Source organism: Parasteatoda tepidariorum, chromosome 4, assembly GCF_982258835.1.
Source record: "Parasteatoda tepidariorum strain Cologne lab strain chromosome 4, Ptep-v5.0, whole genome shotgun sequence".
In the NCBI taxonomy this organism is placed as follows: domain Eukaryota; kingdom Metazoa; phylum Arthropoda; class Arachnida; order Araneae; family Theridiidae; genus Parasteatoda; species Parasteatoda tepidariorum.
The window spans coordinates 11,682,152-11,705,546 of record NC_141758.1 but is presented as its reverse complement, the minus strand read 5'-3'; the positions used below and the strand labels follow the sequence as shown (position 1 = coordinate 11,705,546).

At 32.0% G+C, this 23,395-nt stretch overlaps 3 protein-coding genes across 5 annotated transcripts in view; 1 reads left to right on the top strand and 2 right to left on the bottom strand.

The window, feature by feature from the left end:
- The window catches only part of LOC107442383 (uncharacterized), a 32,179-nt gene extending 9,094 nt beyond the window's left edge, over positions 1-23,085 (bottom strand). Inside the window, exons 1-2 of one of the 2 annotated variants that reach the window (XM_087160677.1) lie at positions 22,944-23,085; positions 18,377-18,736 (exon numbers count right to left, since the gene is read on the bottom strand). The gene's annotated coding sequence lies outside the window, so the exon portion shown is untranslated. The remainder of the gene's footprint in view (positions 1-18,376; positions 18,737-22,943) is intronic. The other variant, XM_087160678.1, reaches the window with a different exon arrangement.
- Positions 95-23,152, bottom strand: LOC139425877 (uncharacterized). Of its 2 annotated transcripts, none has more exons than XM_087160679.1 (2): positions 23,020-23,152; positions 95-2,627 (listed from the first exon to the last, which is right to left on the bottom strand). In XM_087160679.1, the coding sequence occupies exon 2, from the start codon at positions 1,961-1,963 to the stop codon at positions 647-649; it is 1,317 nt and encodes a 438-aa protein (XP_087016805.1). In that variant the 5' UTR covers positions 1,964-2,627; positions 23,020-23,152; the 3' UTR covers positions 95-646. The 2 variants fall into 2 exon arrangements, with proteins under 2 accessions (XP_087016805.1, XP_071038078.2); XM_071181977.2 differs by lacking the exon at positions 23,020-23,152 and adding an exon at positions 6,602-9,493.
- Positions 4,008-4,874, top strand: LOC147810696 (uncharacterized). Its single transcript, XM_087160481.1, has one exon. It carries the CDS (start codon positions 4,008-4,010, stop codon positions 4,872-4,874), a length of 867 nt encoding a protein of 288 aa, XP_087016607.1.
- Positions 23,153-23,395: the final 243 nt, after the last annotated feature.

Below are 23,395 nucleotides of genomic sequence, written 5' to 3'. Positions count from 1 at the left end.
TATGTAGGTTTCGTATGTATGTGTCTCAACTACAGAAAACAAAACAGAATAAATCACTGGGACCAATAAAAAAAAGCATGAAATACAGATAGAATCAGAATGAAAAAGTATATTTTATTTTTATAACAAAACCAGTGCTACAAAACATTGTTAATTTACATGAGTTAAATTAACCACACATAGGTTGATGAAAAATAATTATAATCTTTTGAACGAACTAAGTTAGACATGCCAAAAAATAAAATCAAAGAGACTATTATCACACGTAATTTCACACAATAAAAAAAATTCTTCTATTTGTTGAAAAAGATAATTTATTCTTCTAATAGTTTAAAAAAGGTTAATGGTGCGTGTCGAGCTAAGGCTGAACTTTATTGTAACTCTGTAGACAAGCTTCCTCACTACCTAAATTAAAATCTGTAAAATAAGCAACATCACAACTCTAGTGATATAGGAGGATGCAAACGAAAACTTATCATTTACGTTACTTAACACATTAAGTTCTGGTGTGTTCCAGTTGCCTTGGCAACGACAGAATTAGAGAAATCATATTCAAGCAAATATAATTATATCTAAAATGTCTCATAAGATTTTAATTTTATATAGGGAAAAAAATTTTCATGGCATACACAGGAATTTTTTTTTTTTAATTATCATGAAGAAAATAATGTTGAGTTAAAGCATACTTTCTCGTAAAGCTCTTACCACATGTAGTGCAGGAAAAAGGTTTTTCCTTAGTATGAATTCGAGTGTGATTGTTAAGAGCTCCTTTTTGTGCAAAACTAATATTGCATAAGTTACAAGAATATGGTTTTTCTTTAGTGTGGACACGGCTGTGAATCACTAAACCTCCTTTCTGCGCAAAACCCATATTGCATTCATTGCACGAAAAAGGTTTCTCCTTAGTATGCAAGCGATAGTGGATGTTTAGTTTTCTTTTCCACAAGAATATCTTATTGCATATGTCGCACGGATGAAGGTTTTTTCCAGTGTGAAGACGCGAGTGCTGGGTTAAACCACATTTTGTCCTAAAACTTTTATCACACTGACTGCAGGAAAAAGGAATTCCGTCAGTATGAAAAACAAGTAAATGATTTCGCAAAGTAGGTCGATTTGAAAAGCGCTCGTTACATGAGCTACATGAGAAAGGCTTTTCACCAGTGTGGCTGCGATTGTGACACAATAAACCATCTTTTGATTTAAATCTTTTGCTACAAAGAGTGCAGGAATAAAGTTTTTCTTCTGTATGAACACGAATGTGAACATTTAAATTACTTCGATGTGCAAAACTCTTATGACACGTGCTGCAAGAAAAAGGTCTTTCCAGAGTATGGACATTACGATTGTGTTTGACTAGGCTACCTTTCAGAGAAAAGCTCCTACCACACAGTTTGCAAGAATAAGGTTTTTCGCCCGTATGAACGCGATTATGTTCGTTTAAACCGCCTACTTGAGTATAACTCTTACAGCAAATACTGCACACATAAGGTTTTTCCTTTGTGTGAACACGATTGTGACGAGATAAATTATGTAAGTTTGGAAATCTCTTATTACATATGGTGCAAAAATATGGTTTTTCCCCAGTATGAGACCTAATGTGACAAATTAGGGAATATTTTCGCGAATAGCTCTTATTGCATCGAGTGCAAGAGAAACGCTTTTCGCCACTATGAAGGCGAATATGACTATCCAAATTACCTTTAGTTCCAAAATGCTTGTTGCATATGGAACAGTTAAAATTTTTTTCTTTTGTATGAACAAGTGCGTGTATAGTTAAACCACTTCCCGTTGAAAAGCTCTGATTGCACTCACTGCAAGAATAAGGTTTTTCACCCGTATGAACGCGATTGTGAATAACTAACCGATATTTATGCGGAAAACTTTTATTGCAAACCTTCCCATCGATTTTAACTGGACAACAGAAAGTTGCACGAGTTTTCCGCAAAGAATTTCTTTTACTCATGCCGAAAATGAAAATACCTAAAGTATTATAGGTAAGAACTGATTCAGTAAACAATATTGCTTGAACGTGCTGTAAGATTTACAGTAACACTGTTTGTTTTTTCGGATGAGACAATCAAGCAAATTGGTCAGAACAAGTCTCAGAGAAATCTCTTTATATAATCGCTCCAAGAAAGCACTTTCCTAATTTTAAATATGCTAGTTATCTACAAGCACACAAAAACAAACAAAAATAAGTTCAATAATTATTGTTTTAAAAAAATTCGAATAACAAATAAGAGTTTGAATAATAGGAAATGATAAATTGAAGACTTCTCACAGTTTGGGATCATATATTCAGTGAAAAGTGTACTATATCTCTCAGATTTGTACACACATGTTTCAAGCGACAATATAGTACTACTATACTTCGATACAAAATTCTAGGACCAATGAAAAGATTTCAATTTCACACAAACTATCAAACACAGCAAATAATTCAATTCAAATAACTTTTTTTTTGGCGAAAAATATACGAATACGATATTTAATATAATATACGATAGTTTACGAATTCACAAAAAAATTTACACTAAAGTGAGATCAAAATGGTGGTTGACAGGTGAGTAGTGATGTGGCTGAGCTTTATGATTGGGCTGAAATTTGGAGCCTACAAGGATTAGGATCTAAAACAAAGAAAAAGAAAAGGTTGAAAACAAAACACAGACACAAAAAGTTACAACGTACTCAAGAAAATGTACACTTAAAAAAAAAAAAAAAAAACGAATATAAGATGTAACTTGAAAAAAGAAAACTAAGTATAAGGGTCTTTTTTTCCTTCCTTCCCAATCCCCGAATCATTTGCTTCTAATAAAACATTCCAGAATATCGCTAGAATTACAAGTCCATGCTCTTGTTTTATATCCGTCGTTGAACAGCCGACCCAATTTTTGGATATACGACTATTATGCTTAACTCCATAGCCTTGTAATTTTGAACCCAATCCAGAAGACAAAGGAACTCCTGAATCAAGTATTGGAAGAAATTTGTCTTCTTGGAGGACTTTTTGATGGAAATAACCCGCATTTGCGTTACACGGAGAGAAAGAACACGAGAACCTCCCACGGTTAGTCTGACGGTAAAGGGACTCTAACCCATGATCCGTCAACCACTGATGATATTTCACGTCTGCACTGTGGTTGGTGCAAGCAGGATGCGGAATTCGTATCGACTAGCCATCACCGGGATCGAACCCCTGTTCACCTTGTAACGTAACAGTGTGTGACAACTGAGCTAAAAGCATCAATTCCTCGAGAGGTAATGCTAAAATGATGTTGCTTGAGAGAAACACACGAGAAGTGATGTTCTTTTTTTTTGTGTAGTTAAAAAGAGAGTTTTTTCTAAGAAGAGATATGTCTTTGGGTAATATTTTGTGATTTTTCGTGTGAATGTTTAAATAAATTGTTTGGTACAACTCACGTCTTATTTCTGGTTGTTGTGACACAACAGAATTTTACTGGTGGCAGCGGCGGGATATAGTAAGAGTAGTTGATTTAAGGTAGTCAGTGATTGTATATTTAGTTTTTTATCAGTTGTAAATTATGGCTTTTCTTAATAAAGCGAAAAAAGTGGATTTGATAGAATTGGCCGACGAATTAGGTGAATCTGTTCCACCTCAAGCAAATGTTTGTGAAATTAAAAAAATAATTCAAACTAGTAAACATTATGAGGTTGAGGATGTAAAGATGTGTTTGACTCGTATAACGGATGAGAGAATTAGGCGAGAAGAACTTGAAAAACAAGAACGGCGAGAAGAACTTGAAAGACAACTTGAAAGACAAGAACGGCGAGAAGAACTTGAAAGAGAAAGACAAGAACGGCGAGAAGAACTTGAAAGACAAGAACGGCGAGAAGAACTTGAACGGCAACATCAATTGGAATTGCGTAAACTCGAATTAGAAGCAAATTCTCAAATTCAGCACCAAAACAGACCGGTATCAGGTGAAACAAATCATAAAATACAGATTTTACAAATAACACCAAAATTTAATGAAGGTAAAGATGAAATGTCGTTATATCTGATAAATTTTGAACGTCGAGCAGAAATTGCACAAATTCCTAAAGATGAATGGGTGCCTTACCTATTGAGCGTAGTACCACCCGACATTTCAAATATGTTGGCGAGAGAGTCTCCTAATGATGCCAATAACTACGACTTTGTAAAACAATTGATTCTTAAACAATATAAGCTTAATGCAGAGGAACTCAAACAAAATTTTTATCGACATTTTAAATCACCTGAAAAATCTTGGCGAAATTTTGCACAAGAATTAAATTGCTATTTTAGCGAATGGGTTTCTGAAGCAAAAATTACCACTTTCGATGATCTTAAGAGTTTGATGGTCACCGAGCAAATGAAACGTCATGTATCTAATGACATAAGAGATCATTTTCTTGAAGATTGGATGGAATTGAATTCTTATTCCAAATTAGCCGGAAAATTGGACGACTATGAAAGTTTAAAAAACAGTTTCAAGGAAAAGTCTGTGTCTTATAATCGAAGTAACCAAAATGATTCTTGGCGATCTCTGAACCAAAGTGATACCAGAACTAAAGAAAAGTTGACTTGGCAGAAAAATAATGTTACAGAAAATGTTCGCGAAAGAGAATTTGAAAGAAGAACACAGCTTAGATGTTATGAATGCGGATCTTATGATCATCTACGCCCTCAATGTCCCAAGGCGAAAACAAATTCAGAAACTGTGGCTTCGCTTCACGTTTCGGAACCAAGGTTTCCTGATATAATGACACCATATACGAGCATTGGCGTGGTAAATGGCGTTGGCATTTCAATACTACGAGACACTGGCGCAACCGTTGATTTAATTCCTAGGAGATTTGTAAAACCTGAAATGTACAATGTAATTTTGTAATTTTGAACCCAATCCAGAAGACAAAGGAACTCCTGAATCAAGTATTGGAAGAAATTTGTCTTCTTGGAGGACTTTTTGATGGAACTAACCCGCATTTGCGTTACACGGAGAGAAAGAACACGAGAACCTCCCACGGTTAGTCTGACGGTAAAGGGACTCTAACCCATGATCCGTCAACCACTGATGATATTTCACGTCTGCACTGTGGTTGGTGCAAGCAGGATGCGGAATTCGTATCGACTAGCCATCACCGGGATCGAACCCCTGTTCACCTTGTAACGTAACAGTGTGTGACAACTGAGCTAAAAGCATCAATTCCTCGAGAGGTAATGCTAAAATGATGTTGCTTGAGAGACACAAACGAGAAGTGATGTTCTTTTTTTTTTTGTGTAGTTGAAAAGAGAGTTTTTTCTAAGAAGAGATATGTCTTTGGGTACTATTTTGTGATTTTTCGTGTGAATGTTTAAATAAATTGTTTGGTACAACTCACGTCTTATTTCTGGTTGTTGTGACACAACAACCTCATTGGAAGGAGAACGCTCTATCTCCTGAGCCATCGCGGTTCCCACGATCTTCTTATCATTATTGAGCTATAGCAGTACTAAGGGAGGGAGTATGCATGTCAACCTTCGTCTATCAACTAAACTTTAACACGCCCATTTAGTTCATAAACGATCAACTGGAGCTGACGTCATAGGTCATATGCGTGGGTAACTGTGACTCTCTTCTTGAAGTGCAAGTACCCAATTTAACGATTTTTGGACCAGTTTGTTTTTAATCACTCACATACTCTCAACAGTGAAAAATATGTTGAGATTATAAACCTAATTAAACATAAATAAAACTTATTTTAACTCTGCTAGTAATATCAACCGGAAGACCGAAGGGTGAGAAATTGTTCCCCGCACATTATTTTACAACGTCGAATTAATTTTTATTTAACATCTCTAATTTATTATTCTTAAAGTGCAGTTACTGAGCCGTGATAGCTCAGGTGATAGAGAATTCGCCTTTCAATGAGGTAAACCGGGTTTGAATCCAAGCGATGGCTGGTCGATTCGAATTCCGCACCCAACTTGCACAGATCACACAGTGATAACGTAAAGATATCCTCAGTTGTAGACGAATCATGGGTTTGAGTCCCCTTGTCATAAGACTAACCGTTGGATATTTTCATGGTTTTCCTCTCCATGTAACGTAAATTCTGGTTAGTGCCATCAAAAAGTCCACCATGAAGGCAAATTTCTTCCAATACTTGATCCAGGAGTTCGCTCGTCCTCTGGATTGGGTTCAAAATTGCAAGGCTCCGGAGTTGAACATTAGTAGTCCTAAACCCAAAAAATTGGGTCGGCTGTTCAACGACAGTTATAAAATAAAAATAAAAAGTCCAGTCACTAATTATGATTTAATTAAAAATTTATTTCAGAGATTCAAAATTTAAAAAAAAATTACTTCCCATGAAAAAATTCCACTATAAATCCGTTTGAGGTAAGCGTTTATCAGAACTATTTAATTTATTTATAAATACACTGTTTATCAGAAAATAAAGAAAAACAACAAAATCGGCCATAACTCAAAAATTTACGAATAGAATTTAATGAAACGGGCACACATCATATTGCACAATGCATAAAATAAAAAGAATTAACCAAAAAGTCCTGGTATTACAGAAATTAGCATATGTATGAAATGAATAAATCAGATGTGTCAATTTGGAATATAAGTACCTTCAATCTGGAGTATCATCACTGGTGAAGCTTTCAATCGTACTGTCTATCAGTTCCGTTAGAAGTGCGAGCCATTGTTCTTGCAAAGGAGTTGCAAGCGTTGCAAAAGGCAGAAGAGGAGTGATTGAGAGCAGCTAGACTTCTTCCTAAAGCATCTCTAACATGCTCAATAAGATTCAAGTACGGTGATCGAGCTGGCCACTCCATGCGCTGAATTGCTTGCTACTGTAAATCAAAATCCGCAGTGCGAGCCTTGTGCGGCGTTGTGTTTTTTTTCTTATAGTACGTAATCATCACCTATTGCACCAGCATCAATGATGACTTCTCTATGCACATGAGTATTCCCGGTTCTGCGTGGAAGTAGATGCAGATGTCGAGCCCACACAATGTGATACCACTTCACACGCACCTCCTTGATATGCATCTCTTTCACGGATGTTTGACGGATGATATCAGGTTCCAGATTGTCTCCAAAATATCAAACAGCGCCTACTAGTATCGCTTTGGGGGCTAGACTTGGGCTCACAGTGGGCAGTCGTCAAGTGGACATGTGGCACCCGCCTTTAACATTCCCTTCTATGGATGGTTGACCGTCTAAAGGTAAATGCAGATGGAGCTGGAGTTAAATTTTGTCGTACTACTTCCGACTGATTTCTACGCCTAAACTAAGAAAAACTCACCATCTAAAATTATTATACTTGTAGGGTTCTCAATGTAACGTGTTCCTTCAATATAATTTTCATGGAAATGAATAAAAAAAAAATTGAATTCGGAAGACTCTGCCAGATTGTTATGATGTTTCCCAAAATATAACAAAAGGTGCTGTTTTACACAAATATTGCAGAATAAAGGATAAAACACACTTAATTTAAGCAGTGATATTAATTTTATTAAATTTGTTTCAGGCTCAGGACCTGTTAGAATTTTCAATTTGTAAAAAACTCTCATGAATGGTAAAACGCACAATGCCGAAATTTAAACACAAATCACAATAATAAAACTTCCTAGAATATTAAGCCTGTTCACAGATCGTCTCGTAAGCGTAACATAAGCGGAGGGATACACCGGAAGTTTCCTAAATGTCTTCTGGTTTTAGGAAGCTTGTTATTGTTTACCTTTAGCCAACCATGAATGACGTGACGAGAGTGAGTGGCTGGTCGCCAAGCAAACAAATCATGTTCAATGGATGCACTTCCAAAGGATACTAGACTGATAGTACTCGGAATTGATGTTCTATTTCTTCTTGCTTATAACGATAAATATGGTAACAACACGTCGTAACAATTGGTCGAACCTGTGGTTAGTAATAATTGCCTAAGTCTGAGAATTTTGTCCTGCCTCTAATCTTCCAATAGATCTCCATCGCACTTCTTCGGACGAATGGTGCCTCGAGATCATTGTAACTCATTGGCTACCTCAAATTTCTATTTTCAGAAACACAACGAAATTCGCAGGTTTGCGATCAAATATACAGTTTTATGGCTGATTGCGGATGAAGTCATTCTACTTCAGCGTCAATAATTTACACAAAGCAATTTCACTTAGCAACTCTTATTTGACAATATATTCAAACGGTATTGCGTTAGGCTTGGCTGAAATTCAAATTGTGAAACATTACCAATTCTCAAAACAAAGATTGTATGAATTTATCTTTTCGCATCATGAATAGAAAAAAAAAAGTTACATATAATTTGTGAGACACCATTGCAAAATATTGGTTATTTTAATAATCTTTAAGCTGGAACTAGACAATTGTTATTCAGTATTCCGCCGGTTTGACAGACCGTGGTACGTTGAAGGTTAATATATATACTATATATATCCATCTGTCGTAGCCGAACACATAATAAAGCAACACTCGTAATTAACTTTTCATTTTTTACAATTTAACAAGGCTTAAACTAAAAATGAACGTGGCTATTAAATGAAGCATATTATTTCCTATCCAAATCAGAACCTTAATATATTTAAGTAAACTAATTTGATATTATTAAAATTAAATGAAAAACATATATCACTTCAGTTTAAACAGGAAACACCATGTTGAACTTCGCTTCCTTATAGAATGCTTGGATGGGGGTGTCGTTGACGTAGGACCAGTGGTCAGAAAAACTACATTATTTTTGTAGTTTAATACAACTACTTTTTTTTTTATGTAGTCACTGCAAACTTTGGAATTGTAGTAACTATGGATGGTTGACTGAATGTAAACAATAACGGGTTTCCTAAAACCGGAAGAAATTCAGAAGACTTCCGGCGTATCACTCCGCTTATGATATACTTACGAGGCGATGTGTAAACAGGATTAATATTCTATAGGAAGTTTCATAATTGTAATTTGTGTTTAAATTTACGCGTAATTTTACCATTCATAAGAGTTCCCCGTAATTTACAAATTCTAACTGGTCGTGAGTCCAAAACAAATTTAAGAAAATTAATAACAAAACATAAATAGTGTAAGGATTGCCATGTTTTGAGTGTTATTCCTTATTTGGCTAGAGTTGTGCAAAATATCACCGTTTGTGATTTTTTGGGTTGCATCATAGCATGCTTGCGGAGTTTTCTGAACACATTTGTTTCGTTGAAGATTAAATTGAAAGAACACGTTATTTTGTTAACACTACAAATATAATAATATATGAATGCGTGATTTTCCAATCTTAGGTGTAAAAATCAATCGGAAGTACTAACCCGGAAGTCTTACGACGAATTTTAACCCCTAGCGCCATCTGTGCTCAGCTTTACACACCATCCATAATACTTTAAGGAGACGCAATTTGCAGGGGAACTTGATTGACCCCTATGTTCAAAATAGTTTTGAATGAGAAATTGGCTTACATTAAATGTAAGGGAAGAATTAAGAAATATTTATATTTATTCATGTTTACATAAAACAATTTGTCATCCAAAAAAAAATTATTATTATTTTTTTTAAATTTGTTTTTTCAACCTTCAACTTTTTACGCCTTTTACGACAGCGAATAATTAATTTAAGAAATGCGGTATTATTAAATACTTTTTTAATTGTTTAATGCTCTACTATTTCATCTAAGAAATTAAGTACATCGAAAATCGCTCCCCTCCTTTGAAATAACATCCATGTTTCACAAGTGTGCATTCGCATGTGAAAGAGGGACCAAAAGGATTAATTATCTATTTTTTGTAATGGTTAGTTTAAATATTAGTTACACGTGTGTTTAAATGCGTAATTCCTGTTAACACTCAAATGCAGCTGCAGGGTCATTTTCATTGCATACATTGACAAGGACCAGCGAAGATTTGTACTTATCGAAAACGAAAATTTAGTTGCGTTAGAGCCGTGTTACTTTTCCAAACTAACGTTAATATTAGTTGCCAGGAATCACTACAAACTACTGTTTTTATGTATCGCTTTACTCACTACACTACTTTTTTTAAAAAGCAGCACACTGCACTACAAACTTCGAAAAAAATATCGCGACTATAATAGTTTTATTACTTGTAGTACGCTATTTTCGATCACAGAGTAAGACTAACCCCATCTATTGAGAATCTCCTGCACAAGAGAATGTAAGAATCCTTCCCATTGAATCCAGCTTAGTATGGATGATTGACTGAATGTAAACAATAACAAACTTCTTAAAACCGGAAGAAAGTTAGAAAACTTCCAGTGTATCCCTCCGCTTATGCTGTGCTTACGAGACCATGTGTGAACAGGCTTAATATTCTATGAAGATTTATAATTGTGATTCGTGTTTAAATTTACGCGTAATTTTAAAATTCATAAAAGTTTTAGGTAATTCATAAATTCTAATAGGTCGCAAACCTAAAACAAATGTAACAAAATTAATATCACAGCATAAAGAAAGCGTAAGGTTAGCCATGTCTTGAGTGGCTATATTTGTGTAAAATAGCACCGTTTGTTATTCTTTGGGTAGCATCATAACAAGCTTGCGGAGGTTTCCGAATTTATTTGTTGTTTGTTTCGTTGAAAGTTAGGTTGAAAAACGTTATATTGAAAACACTACAAATATAACTATATTGGATGGTGCTTTTTTTTTAAAGATTAGGCGTAAAAATCAGTCGGAAGCAGTAACCCGGAAGTCTTACGACATATTTTAACCTCCAGCGCCATTTACGCACCTAGTGAACTTTCTCTAAAATACCCCTATTTGATATGTTGCTTGAACTTGAATGAGGTTATTCTTACGTATCAATCAATCAAGAAACCTGTAGTGAGCAACATGAAGTACCAGGAATTACTTAACTCATCTTTGAGTAACTAAATGAATTTTCTGATAAAAGTTCGAATTGCCGATCAAAATGGGCTGCAGGTGGCGTAGAGCAGAACTCTCTATCTATAGCAACACTTCGCATGCTTTCACCATTAGCGTCTGGAGAGTCATAGGAGAAGGAAGTACGCCACTTTTCATCTTGATTTTCAAATAGATTAAAAACTTTCAAGTTAGGAAACTATATGGAACTGAAAACTATAATTAACGAAGTTCTAAAAGAAAGCATCATGGAAAATTTAAAAAAAAAATGCTTGTGGCAATTAAATACGAAAAATATTATGAAAGGGGAAAATATCGTAGTACATTCCTACACAATTGAGAAAAGGAGGAGAGGGAAAGGGCGAGGGTCAAACAATGAAACCGGTTTTCTCACCAGACGGCGAATTCGAGAGCTGTGATCGCGAATTACATAAATAGACATACAAAAAAAAGTTTTTCTTTTAATACCAATTCGACAGTTCGAATATAAGTTACAGGTATTAATAGAACTTACGTATGACCCAAATAAGGTTTTGCCTTAGTATCAGCTAGAGTTCTTGCTATTTAATTTCGTAAGATAGTTACGATATAATGGTAACATTCTTCGATTGGTTGATAGTCAAACTTTTTCTCATAGACTTAGCACAGAGTGATCAACTAGGTGTTTTTATTTAACGAAATCTCAAAATTATATGTCTTTATTTCCTTTAAAATTAATCTTAATTGTTCAAAGTATTTATTATACACAAATAAAATGTGAAAAACCATCGAAATTTTTAACAGTGATAACTTTGCTACAATATGGTGATAAATTCTGATTGTATTAGTAAATGATTGATACTTGTAAAGTACGGAGGTAACTTTACAATGCAGGCACTCAAGCTAATCAGAAAGTGATCGAAACTTTGACAGGCGTTAAATTTCCTTTGGCAATAATTTCGTGATAAATTTTGCCTGTAACAGTACGGAAATGATAGCAAATGGTATCGCAATCCAGCATAGGGGTTCATTTAAAATTTGTGTGCTCTAGCTAGTTATTTACTCTCCCCTTAAAAAAAGAGGAGGGCACCAGGCGAGGACGACCTACAAATCAAGTAAGTTGGCATGTTTGGATGTAATGTTCCCAGAGGAGAAAATGTGTTAACACTACTTTACCAGAACAAAGCAAGTAAGATAAATGCTACCAACAACATTTAATGTCGTGAGGAAATTAAAACGAATGAGGAGAAATGATGAGACATATATTATCACTCAGTAAATTTTAAGATATCAAACTGTAGTAAAAAATCTTTAAAATAGTAAGAACATGTAATAGTTCAAACAGCAATATCTACAATAAAATTTAAATTTATGCATCTTATATAAATAAATTCTAAAATTTTAAATTGACTGAAAAAGTGGATTTTCTTATTAATACAATTTTTATTTATTTATTCCTTAATTTTTAATTAACTTTTCATATTCAAAGATATTTTCATGTAATAGTTCTCATGAAGTACGATACAAAATAATCAACACAAGAAATAAATTGGAAAATCGAAAATGACAAAAGCGTATTTGAATAATTATCCCAGATAAAATGTCTCCCTATTAATAAATACGAATTTCTAAAAATTCAGACACAAAATGCGAATTCCCTCAGACACTACTAAATTAAATTTGTTCGTCTAGATAATATCTTTATTTATTGCTAAATTCCTAATTAAATTTTGATATTCAAAGCTATCAAATTTTGATATCGAAAGCTATTTTATAATTCGAATGTGGGACGATATAAAATTCTGAACACAAGAAATAAATCTAAAAACCGAAACTTATGAAGAAAACTTGTTTGAATATTTATAACAGATCAGAAGTCTCACTACTATAAAAACAAACTTCTAAGAAATTGAGAAACTAAATCCCAACTACCTTAAAAACTACTTGCTTGCTTCGTATGCCTGTTAAGGCAAAGGGGTACGATTGTTCTTGTTTTCCACTGCGCCATCTATGGCCGAGAATTCCGACTTCTGCCACACACGTTTATAGAGCGGACCCATTCATACTTGATCTGAATCAGAGAACCATCTATCTCCAATCCAGTACCCTCAGAGGTATTGATTTGTTATGGGAACATGGAGGACTTTAGGACTCTTCAGAAATTTAACGTGCATCAGTCACCATTTACTACACGGGTAGTCTGCGACCAGCAGGGTTCGAACCCACGAACTCTCGGACATGGGCCCAGAGCCCTACTGACCCGGCCCTTAAAAACTACTAAATCAAATTTATTCCTCTAAAGCAGTGATTCTCAACCTTTTTTTTGTTGCGGCACACTTTTAACGATTTCGAAATTTGACGGCACACAATGAAAAAAATTAGATTAAAAGTTGGCTAATTACCTATTTTACACTGTGTTAAATAGTTTGTGATCATAATTTTGAATGTGAAATAAAATAATATGTACTACAAAAGCACATTTATTAAGGGATTCATTATTTCTTTGGACCCAATTTTTTATAAGTTAGTAACAGTTATTTATTTTTTTGCTAGTTATTAATTGTTAGCTTGTTTTCTATAGTTATTAACTGTTATTTTTTTGTGATTTCTTGTTCACTAGTTTTTTTTGCTAATTATTAATTGTTAGCTTAATTTTTGTTAGTTATCCTTTGTGAATTTGCTTTTTATATATTTGTTATTTTAGTTATCCTTTGTTAATTTGTTATTAATTGTATAGCTTACTTTAATGATTAGCTCTTACAACATTTTTTAAAATTCTGTGTCATATACAATTTAAACACTTCCATCTTATCTTAAGATTGTCAGAGACAATACAATCGCCGCCTAAGATGTTCACGCGGTAAAGCGTGGAAAATTATAAAAAGTATTATATATATACACTTTTCTTTAATTTAAACTTTACTCATAATTAAAAAAAAGCATTATAATTTTTATTGTATCATTTCTAATGTTTGGCGGCACATTTTAAGAATTTGGCGGCACACAAAAGTGCCGCGGCACAGTGGTTGAGAATCACTGCTAGAGTCTAGATTATATATTTATTTATTGCTTAATTCTTGCTTAAAGTTTGACCTTGAAAACTATTTTTATGATATTATTCTTATGTACCGTCATTCGGGGCTACTTTGTGCAGGATTTCGCAGTTTTTGAACTTTGACATGTAAAAAAACTATGTTAATTCAAACTTTAGTAAAATTTATCGATATTATATTCATAACTGGACTCAGACGAGTGAATTTGATAAATATTGGCATTATTTGTATGTAATATTTACGAGTAATAAGTCAAAACATACCTTGCACAAAGTAGCCCCCAAACTGGGCTACTTTGTGCAGCGATAGGAATTCAGTTTAATAATCTGTTTTTAGTAAAATATTGATGTAAAATTGTTAAAAAAGTTAATTGTTGACATTTTTAAGGACAAAAACATCAAGATATGTAAAGATATTAGTTTGAAAATAATTTTCAGCATTAAAAAATCTTTTTTTTTTGAAGAATTTTTTCTTTAAAAGAATGTTTATTTCAAAACATTTGAGTTTAAACAAAAGAAAACCATATACATTTTTAAACATTGAAATGGATGAAATTTTAAAAATAATAATTATTACATATTCTCTAGCATTTATAATATTGTTAAATTTGAACATAACATCCTTGAATGAACATGACAGAATTTGTTCTTCAGTTTCTGTCAAAATTACCCGATGTCCTATAAAATATATTTTTATGTTTTAAATCGTTTGATTAAGTCATTAGAAAAATCTTTGTAGAAGAAAAATAATAGTTCACCAGAAATTTTCACGTGTTTCTTGTGAATTTTATTAGAGATAGTATTTCTGTGGATTTTGTACTTCCGAGAAGCTTCTGCAATCGACATACCACCAATAACTGCTTGCAAACATTGTTGCACCTTTTCTAAAGTGTAATCACGGTAGTTTCTCGTTCCAGGTATTTTTTTATAACGTCTGACCATTTTTCTGTCGAAAAAAAAACGAATGAAACTTTGCACAAAGTAGCCCCAAAATGCATTTTTTTTTCATTTTCCATTTATTTGTTATCAATTTTCAAATTTTTTTAACGCTAACATGATATAATTGTTTATTAATGTATAAATAAAAAATTTTGCACTTACGACAATTTTTTATCAACGTCTTTGCATTTCACAGCTAAAGTTTCCACGCACACTTTTCGACATCCGACGTCGTCGGAAAGGTGTTGGCATTGGATGAACGAAACACACTCTGAGATTGTTTTAAAATTCGAAAAAATGTTTGTAGTAATAGAAGAGACTTCTATCTTCAAATTCCACACATTTTTAACGTAAAATGAACATAATACTGAATAGCAGCACTTGAAAAATGCCAAATTCGATTTTGCACAAAGTAGCCCCCGCTGCACAAAGTAGCCCGAATGACGGTAATACGATAAAAAAAATCTCAATAAAATAAATAAATTTGAAAATTAAAAAGCGAAATAAATTTGAAAGTTCAAAAACGAAAATTTCTTTGAATATTTATCATCAAATAATGCTATTCAAAATTTGAATTTTGAGAACACAAAGAGGCAAAATAAGAGTAATTTTTCTTTATTTGTCATACAAACCAATACAGTCAAATAACACATCTCTAAATAAATAGCAGTAACTGAAGTACAGAATTTGTTCTTAACTATTATATTTCACATAAAGGGCAAACTCTCTGCTCATATAAACTAGAGTGAAAAACTTGTAAGATTTATTTACACTTAAACTTTAATATTGCAAATATATTTGGGAGATAAAAACACAATTAAAATCTTGAAACCATGAGAAATTAAAATTCAAATGTAATCTGTGCTTGCTTCATAAAATGATATAATGTACCTACATATTGATAAGACGACAAATTAAACACCTAAGTTTTTAAAAAAAAATTTAATTTTTAACTCTAGTTTAAGTTATAATTCTGGATATTCAATCAAGTGATAGTTACATCACTTTGCAACATTTAAATGTTGTAGTAAATAAATTTTTACAGTTTAAATATGGACATTTTCCAAGTGTAAAAATTTTGCATCAACATAAATGACCCCTTGTTGCATTTGAAATGTAACACTAATTGGAAGAATAATTTGGGAAGTAAAAAATTATAATTAAGAAAAGAAAAAAAAAGTGTTGAAGAATTTCACCTTTTCTGAACATGTTGGGAAGAAGGTTTAATTTTTCTTTTTTTGCCCCTGTAATTCTTATTGATTATTTTAAATGGCTTTTTCTTTGCAAGAATGTAAGCATTTAAGAGTTCTTTTCAAGCAAAAAACAGCTTATTAACTTGAATTATACAGTACACTCTCAATATTTCGAAAACCTTATCTTGTTACACCAAAAAAATATTTTTCCTCAAGGCATTATATACTCTCCGAAGAGTTTCCTCTCAAAACCCTGTTAAGTTACATTTTTTCCTAATAGCAATTAAATTTGTTAGGAAAAATCACAAAGTAAAATTGTTTTCTATTCAATGCATAATTATTTTTGTTTTACCTTTAAAAATAAAATTATCATTGTTGTATTTAGACTTATAGTCAACTATCATTACATACATATTTAAAAGTAATTATTCTTATGTTTCATAAGTTTACTTTTTAGAGTATATTTTTCTACTTTTTAGAACATATTTAGTTCTAAACATGTTATCTCGAGAACTCGCTCTCTCGAAATATTTTTTAGCGTCCCTTCAACTTTGTGACATCAAGAGTATACTGCATTAACTTATGGAGAATCATATAAATACTGTTTTCTATTTATTAAGTAATAAATAATTTTAGATATTTTTATTTCGTTTTGTTCCTTAAAATGTATTCTATTGAATCTAGTTAACTAAACTTTAAGGAAAGTTATATTAAAAAATTTTTAAAACTTCAATGAATCTGAAGCAGTTTTAAAAATAATTACAACTATTGAATTAAATTCATTCAATACATTTTAATAAATAAGATTAAAAAAATATTAAAATATATTTTCTAGTTATAAACAAAATAAGAAAATTGTATTCATATAATTCTCCATAGGTAATACGAAGGGAATGGAATCACTTATCTGTGTAGAGAGAAACCAATTTCTCTGGATAAAATGAAAGAAAAAATATTCAGAAATATTATTTGGAAACAAAAAAATAAGTAAATTGCATTTATATAATTATTCATGAAGGAAATAATATCTTTTATCTGTATAGAGGAGAAAACATTTCAATGAATAAAATGAAAGGAAAAATATATAGAAAGATTATTTGGAAACTAAAAACACAAAGAAATTGCATTTATATATTCCTCCATAGGTTGGTAATATGAAAGAAATAGAATCACTAATCTGCACAGAAGGGGGAACACATTTCAATGAATAAAATCAGAGAAAAAATATTCATTGTGTTCATGTAATATGAAGGAAATAGAATCACTTATCTGTAAGAGGAAAACCTGTTTAGATGAATAAAATGTAAGAAAAAAATATTCATAGCATTATTACAATATGAAGGATAGAGAATCACTTAATTGTATGAATGAGAACACCTTTAGATGAATAAAATGAAAGAAAGAATATTCAGCAGTACTATATAGTAACTTAAAAAACAAGAACATTGTGTTCATATAATTCTTCATTGACTAATATAAAAAGAAACAGAATCACTTTTCTATTTGGGAAGATTGCCAAAGATTTTATTAGATTGACGACAAGCCTTCATCTGTATGAACACTGCGAACATGTTTAACTAAAGTATGTTTTACGGAAAAACGTTTATTGCACAATTTACAAGAATAAGGTCTTTCACCGGTATGAGTGCGACTGTGACGAACCAAACCAGCTCGTGCCGTAAAACTCTTATTACATATATTGCAAGAGTAGGGTTTTTCCTTAGTATGAATACGCATATGGATATATAAGGTAGTTTTGCGAGAAAAACTCTTATTACATACAGCACAAGTATAGGGTTTGATCTTAGTATGAATCTGGATATGAGTTTGTAAGCTACCCCTTTGTGCAAAACTCTTATCGCACATTGTACAAGAAAATGGTTTTTCCTTCGTATGAACATTACCGTGAGTTATTAAATTACATTTTTGCGAAAAGCTTCTGTTACATAGGGGGCAAGAGTAAGGTTTATCATTACCATGAACAGTTCGATTGTGTTGAGTTAAACTCTTTCTCACAGTAAATCTTTGGTAACACACACTGCAAGAATAAGGTTTTTCTCCAGTGTGAACACGGGAGTGAGTAATAAACTCACTCCTGAACTTAAAACTCTTATTACAAGGCTTTCCTCCAACGTCAGCAGTGCACAGAAAGGCTGCGTAAGTTTTTGGCACAGGTTTTTTTTCCATTCTGAAAAAACTCTCTTTAAGCGTAATCAATGAGCTACACTTAAAGTTCAGTATCAGCAAATGCTAGCAATAAAGATCTGTTGGATAACCAATATCAAGATGAAGCTTAAAACTGAGGAAAGATTAAATGTTTTGTCTTTAAAATATAGTAGAAAAAACATTAAATCTATACCTTTTGAATATATGAAGAATTGTACACAAGATCCACACTACAAAGTCCGACACATTTAGTCCTTTGACAATTTAAGAAGCTTGTAATAAATTCTGACGAAAATTGCAAGTGTGCATACTTAAAATACACATCAAATACATTAATGAATGTCCAAATTAATAAGCTGTGATATTTTCATTGCACTATTAAGTCAGGAAGAAGCTAATTTTCGCAGTTAAATCAGAGTTTCGTAATGGAGATGGCCAGTGAAATGGAGTTTTGCATTGGAGAAGATTAAGCAAAAAGCAATTTTAAAGAAAATTTATGTTTCAAAGCTCTAAGCCTGTCCAAGAATTTGTCACATCCCAAATTGAATAGGCTCTAAAAAGAAAGAAAAGAAAATATTTGAAACAAAACTAGAGTAAAAAAACACAAAGAGAAAAAGAAATGTTGAAAGCAAGTCAAATAAAAATAAGATATAACACAGGTTTTAACAATTTATTTAGAACATTAACGACACCTCAATAAAAGAAACACCTCATACTCTCTAATAAATAAGAAGGTCTGAAGTCAGACGAGAATCTAGAAAGAGCTTAAGAGTTATTTAAGAATTCCTTGCAAATTTCTAAATCTTAAAAACGAACCTGCATGAAAATTCGAGCCTTTAAAAAAAGATTCTTCACAAAATTCTAAACCACCTAATATGGACAAAGTTCTTAGCTTTGAAAACCATCCTCTCACAAAGTGTAACGTATTAATAAATATACATTCAAAGAGAGCAGAAAAACTTGTATAAGAAGGAAATTCAGTAATTTTTTTAACTACAAACAATGGATAAATTAGTAGCTGTTCTAATTTTTTCAATATTAAAATAAGGATTAGCATCAATTAAATCGCTTTATTTTCGTAAAAATTTCAGTGATTTAATTTAACCTGATTTTTATTTATAGATCTCATTGAATAATGTCATCATATTTTTAGCATTATTTACAATAATATTTTTAACATAATTTATATAGTTTTTAAGATGCAATTTCCTTCTTAGAGTCATTAATAAGAAATAATGAAGGTATGTAAATTACTATTTGATGGTTAAAACAGACTAATAAATAAAAAAAAGAGACAGGGAATTAATGTCCTAAAAAAAATTTGTGAAACTTTCAAATCATAATATTTCATTATGAAAATAAAATAATTTGTCATTTAATAAATAAATTTCAACTATACTCATTTAGTTGTACAGTAAAACCTCCGTTAAATGGACATTCAAGGGACCAAAAAAATTGTCCGTTTATGAGAGTTGTCCGCTTACGGGAAGGGTGCCCTAATAACGAAGTTTAACACTGTTGTTTTTAGAATATTTTCAAAGATGTCAAAATAATTAAATAATTTACAATAACTAACCACAAGCATATTTATTTAAACTTTAAGAAAGATAAAAAATATTATATTAATATTTATATATATATTGAGAAGTTTGATATAAATACATAATTCTAGATGTAGCTACAGATAAATGAATACAATTTTCCTATTAGCATAGATACTCAATTCAGACATATGATACCGAATTGGAGCTTTCAGTCCTCAGTCGATTTCAATTATTAGGTTTACATCCCCTTACACCAACCTTTCATTAGATAGGGAACATGGTTAATACCTTCCTGAAAGTAAACCTCCCATGATTCACAGTTAAGTCATTAGGACCTATGGAGCTGATTATTCACAATTGATCAGCTATCAAGTGCCTAAATAAGTGTTTCATTTATATGAACATATCGAAGATTATATTTCTGCTCTCTTTTTTACCCCAGCTGTGTTAAATATAGTCTTCAAATTGATTACAAAATTAAAAAATATTTCAATGGGGAAGAAGCATTGAGAGCATTTAAGATGTCATTTCAACTGAGGAGACACATAGCCTGCGTGGTCCAGGTGAAAAGATTAAAAGATGCTGCTGTCCGAATTATTTCAAGAGAGCAGTATCATTTTTACTCCTTTGTTTACAAAGGTGACAGGAGAAAGACTAACTCTTCAGTATTGAAATAGCTTAACAATATTTTTAGTTATGATTAAGGCAAAAAATTTACATGTTTTCAAAATGGTGAAAAGTTGCATTTTTTCCCTTGCAATTTAAAACAGAAATAGCTTTTTTTCAAACTTAGAAAAAAGTAGTGCCCGGTTTGAAGAGATAGAAAATAACATTTCAGGGCAAAAATGAGTGTCCGCGTCTGGTTACGGGAGTGTCCACTTTGCGGAGAACATACCTAATGGTTTATTCACAGAAAATTCCTGGGGAACTGAAAATATGTCCGTATTGAGAGGCGTCCGTTTTGCAGGAGTGTCCATAACAGGAGGTTTCACTGTATTTATCTTGAAAGAACGGTACTACCAAGATAAAATTAAAATCTGATTTAATTTTGACCTATATAAGTTTATTCTTTCAGTGAAACATTTGGTCTTTATTTAAACAAATTGATGATAGTGTTGAATAAATATATATATGATTTCATTTATGTAATTAGTTTAATATTAATTAATGATTTTAACCATTAGAATTAGAAATATAAGTGCATTAAATATAATATTATATTGCTTTTAAATATTATTACACACAGCAACAATACAATTTATTAGTGTTTTAATTTACAACAAGTATGCAAAAAAAAAAAATTCATGATTTTGCTAATAGATTTAGGTGTTTAATTCAGCATGTTGAAGGTAAACGAACATATGTATCCCAAATGTTCAATTTTTCAAGTGTATCAGTTGAATGATTCTTTAGTTTCATGTTTATCATTGTGCTTGATTTATAGAGAAATGTTAGGCATTAGCTAATACATTTGTCCTTAATATTCTTTCAAGATTTGCAAGATACTGAAGAGTAGAAAAGATGAGGGGGATGCTGACATGGAAACTAGTTTATCTCCCCAGATGGAAGATCCAAGTGTAGTGACTACAAATTGCCGCTACACCTAAGAAATTGTTGCAGATCTATTTTGTGGATAGTCATTAAAAAAAGGATACTTCTCAAAATTTGTCCAGTTTTTAAAATTATAACAATTTTACAATCTTATGAAAACAGTCATCATTAAGTACTACAATTAAAAAATTCAAAAATTATTTAAAATATACATTAATAATATAAGGTAGTTAAGAAGAGCCATTAACACTACATGCGAAAAAGAAATTGCAAATTTGGAAGTTGCCAAAAAAACTTGTCAACTACTTTTGGTGCAGGAACTAATAATTATTTACTTATTATTTTTTTTTAAAAAAAAAACATTTTAACAGCAGATACTGAACTTACGTTCTTCACCCCGGAAGTGTTGCTCATTTAGCGTTACCCAGTAGACACTTGTGAACCATCACCGAGGCTAGCAACATTACTCACGCCACAGATAACTGTTCATAAATGGGCCACATTCACACCACAGGAAACAACACACAGAGAGAAACACCCATGCCCCGAGTGGGATTCGAACTACAAACTATTGACCTCAGAGTCAAGCACATTGAATGCTTGGCCATCTGGCCAGCACAGGTATTAATAGGGATATCTTTTAAAGATATTTGTGGAGCAAGAGAATATTCTAGTTAATTTTTAGTGCAAATTTCAGATGAATTAATTACAAATAAAAAAAAATCAATATATAACATAACTGCTCTTCTGAATATATTACAGAATATTTCCAAAACGTGATCTGCCACATCAACTACGATCGCCAAGGTGCCAAACTAATTTTCAACAGGAACGAATTCCTTAAAAAAAAAATTTTAAAAAAAGTCTATATTCGCCTGGGGTGGCTACGAGTTATGTCCTTTGAGTTGGTCCCGTTTTGTGACACTTTTTTGCCCAGAAGTTTGCGGTGGAAGAGCCAGCGGAGAAATTATTTACTTCTACTTGTTTTGTGATAAAATACCCTTATTTAAGAAATTTTACAATTTTTATTAATTGTAAAGTCTCTTGATTATCGTTTATAAATGTATACTAATGTATTAAAATGAATTTTTTGTTATAGTTTTTGTATTTTGTCATAATCGTTTACAAATTAAATTTACTAAAAATTATATAACGAATTTAAATTATATGGGGAACATGCACCTTATTTTAAATTAATTATAATTTAAATATTACCACCTTAATTATGCTGTCAAAAAACGCTCCATAAAGTTTCTGCATGTTTTCTAAACAAAACAAAATAATCCATATGATTGTCTCACTCCACTGAAAAAGATAGTTGTTGATGAACAACACCGTTCATAAACTGTGCAATCAGAAAACGGGCTTGTGAGCGGGCAATACGCCCGGGCTGAACTAGTGACAGTTTATCCCACGCACCAAGCCAATACTTATCCTATAATTAATCAAATGTTGTGAATGGGGTCTATTACTTTGTGTTAAGTGTCATTATACTGCATACTTAAAAGCTGAGCTTCTAAATATTTCTGCTATATTAAAACTCTAAAATTATAAGCACAACTTCTAAAAGTGGATATTCTTTTAATATAATTAACAATAAATGCACACTTTTTCATACTGCACACTTTTTCATACATTAATATTATTTTAAGCATGTATACATACCAAATATATTATTAGTAACGCTTCTGAATGATTGAATAACCACAAAATAAGAAGGAAAAAAGCATACAACACATACACTTCTGAAGTAAAGTGACAGTTTTACATTCTTCATTTAACGAAAAAATTTTACTAGTCATTAAAATTAGATGTTAATAAATATATTTGTTGAAGCACAAGACAGAAAAGCGAAAAAGCGCGATTTCTCCAACTCTTTTTGTTGGTAAACAATACTGATATAAAACGGTTACGATTAAAGTTAATGTCTCAGAAATATGAACGAGGAATTGATTGACGGGTTTTTCGCAGGTAAATATTTTCCCCCAATCAGGTGCTCGTCTGCATACGAAAGTAATGCATCCAGTGTGAATGCTCTTTTCGGAACTATTTCAGCCTCCTGCTGGTAATGTTTGATAGGAAACAAGAATGAAAGTATTTTTGAGAGGGTCACTTTG

Excerpts from the sequence above, each read along its gene's own strand:
- LOC147810696 (XM_087160481.1), top strand. The coding sequence starts at position 4,008 with ATGTCGTTATATCTGATAAATTTTGAACGTCGAGCAGAAATTGCACAA.
- LOC139425877 (XM_087160679.1), bottom strand. The coding sequence starts at position 1,963 with ATGAGTAAAAGAAATTCTTTGCGGAAAACTCGTGCAACTTTCTGTTGT.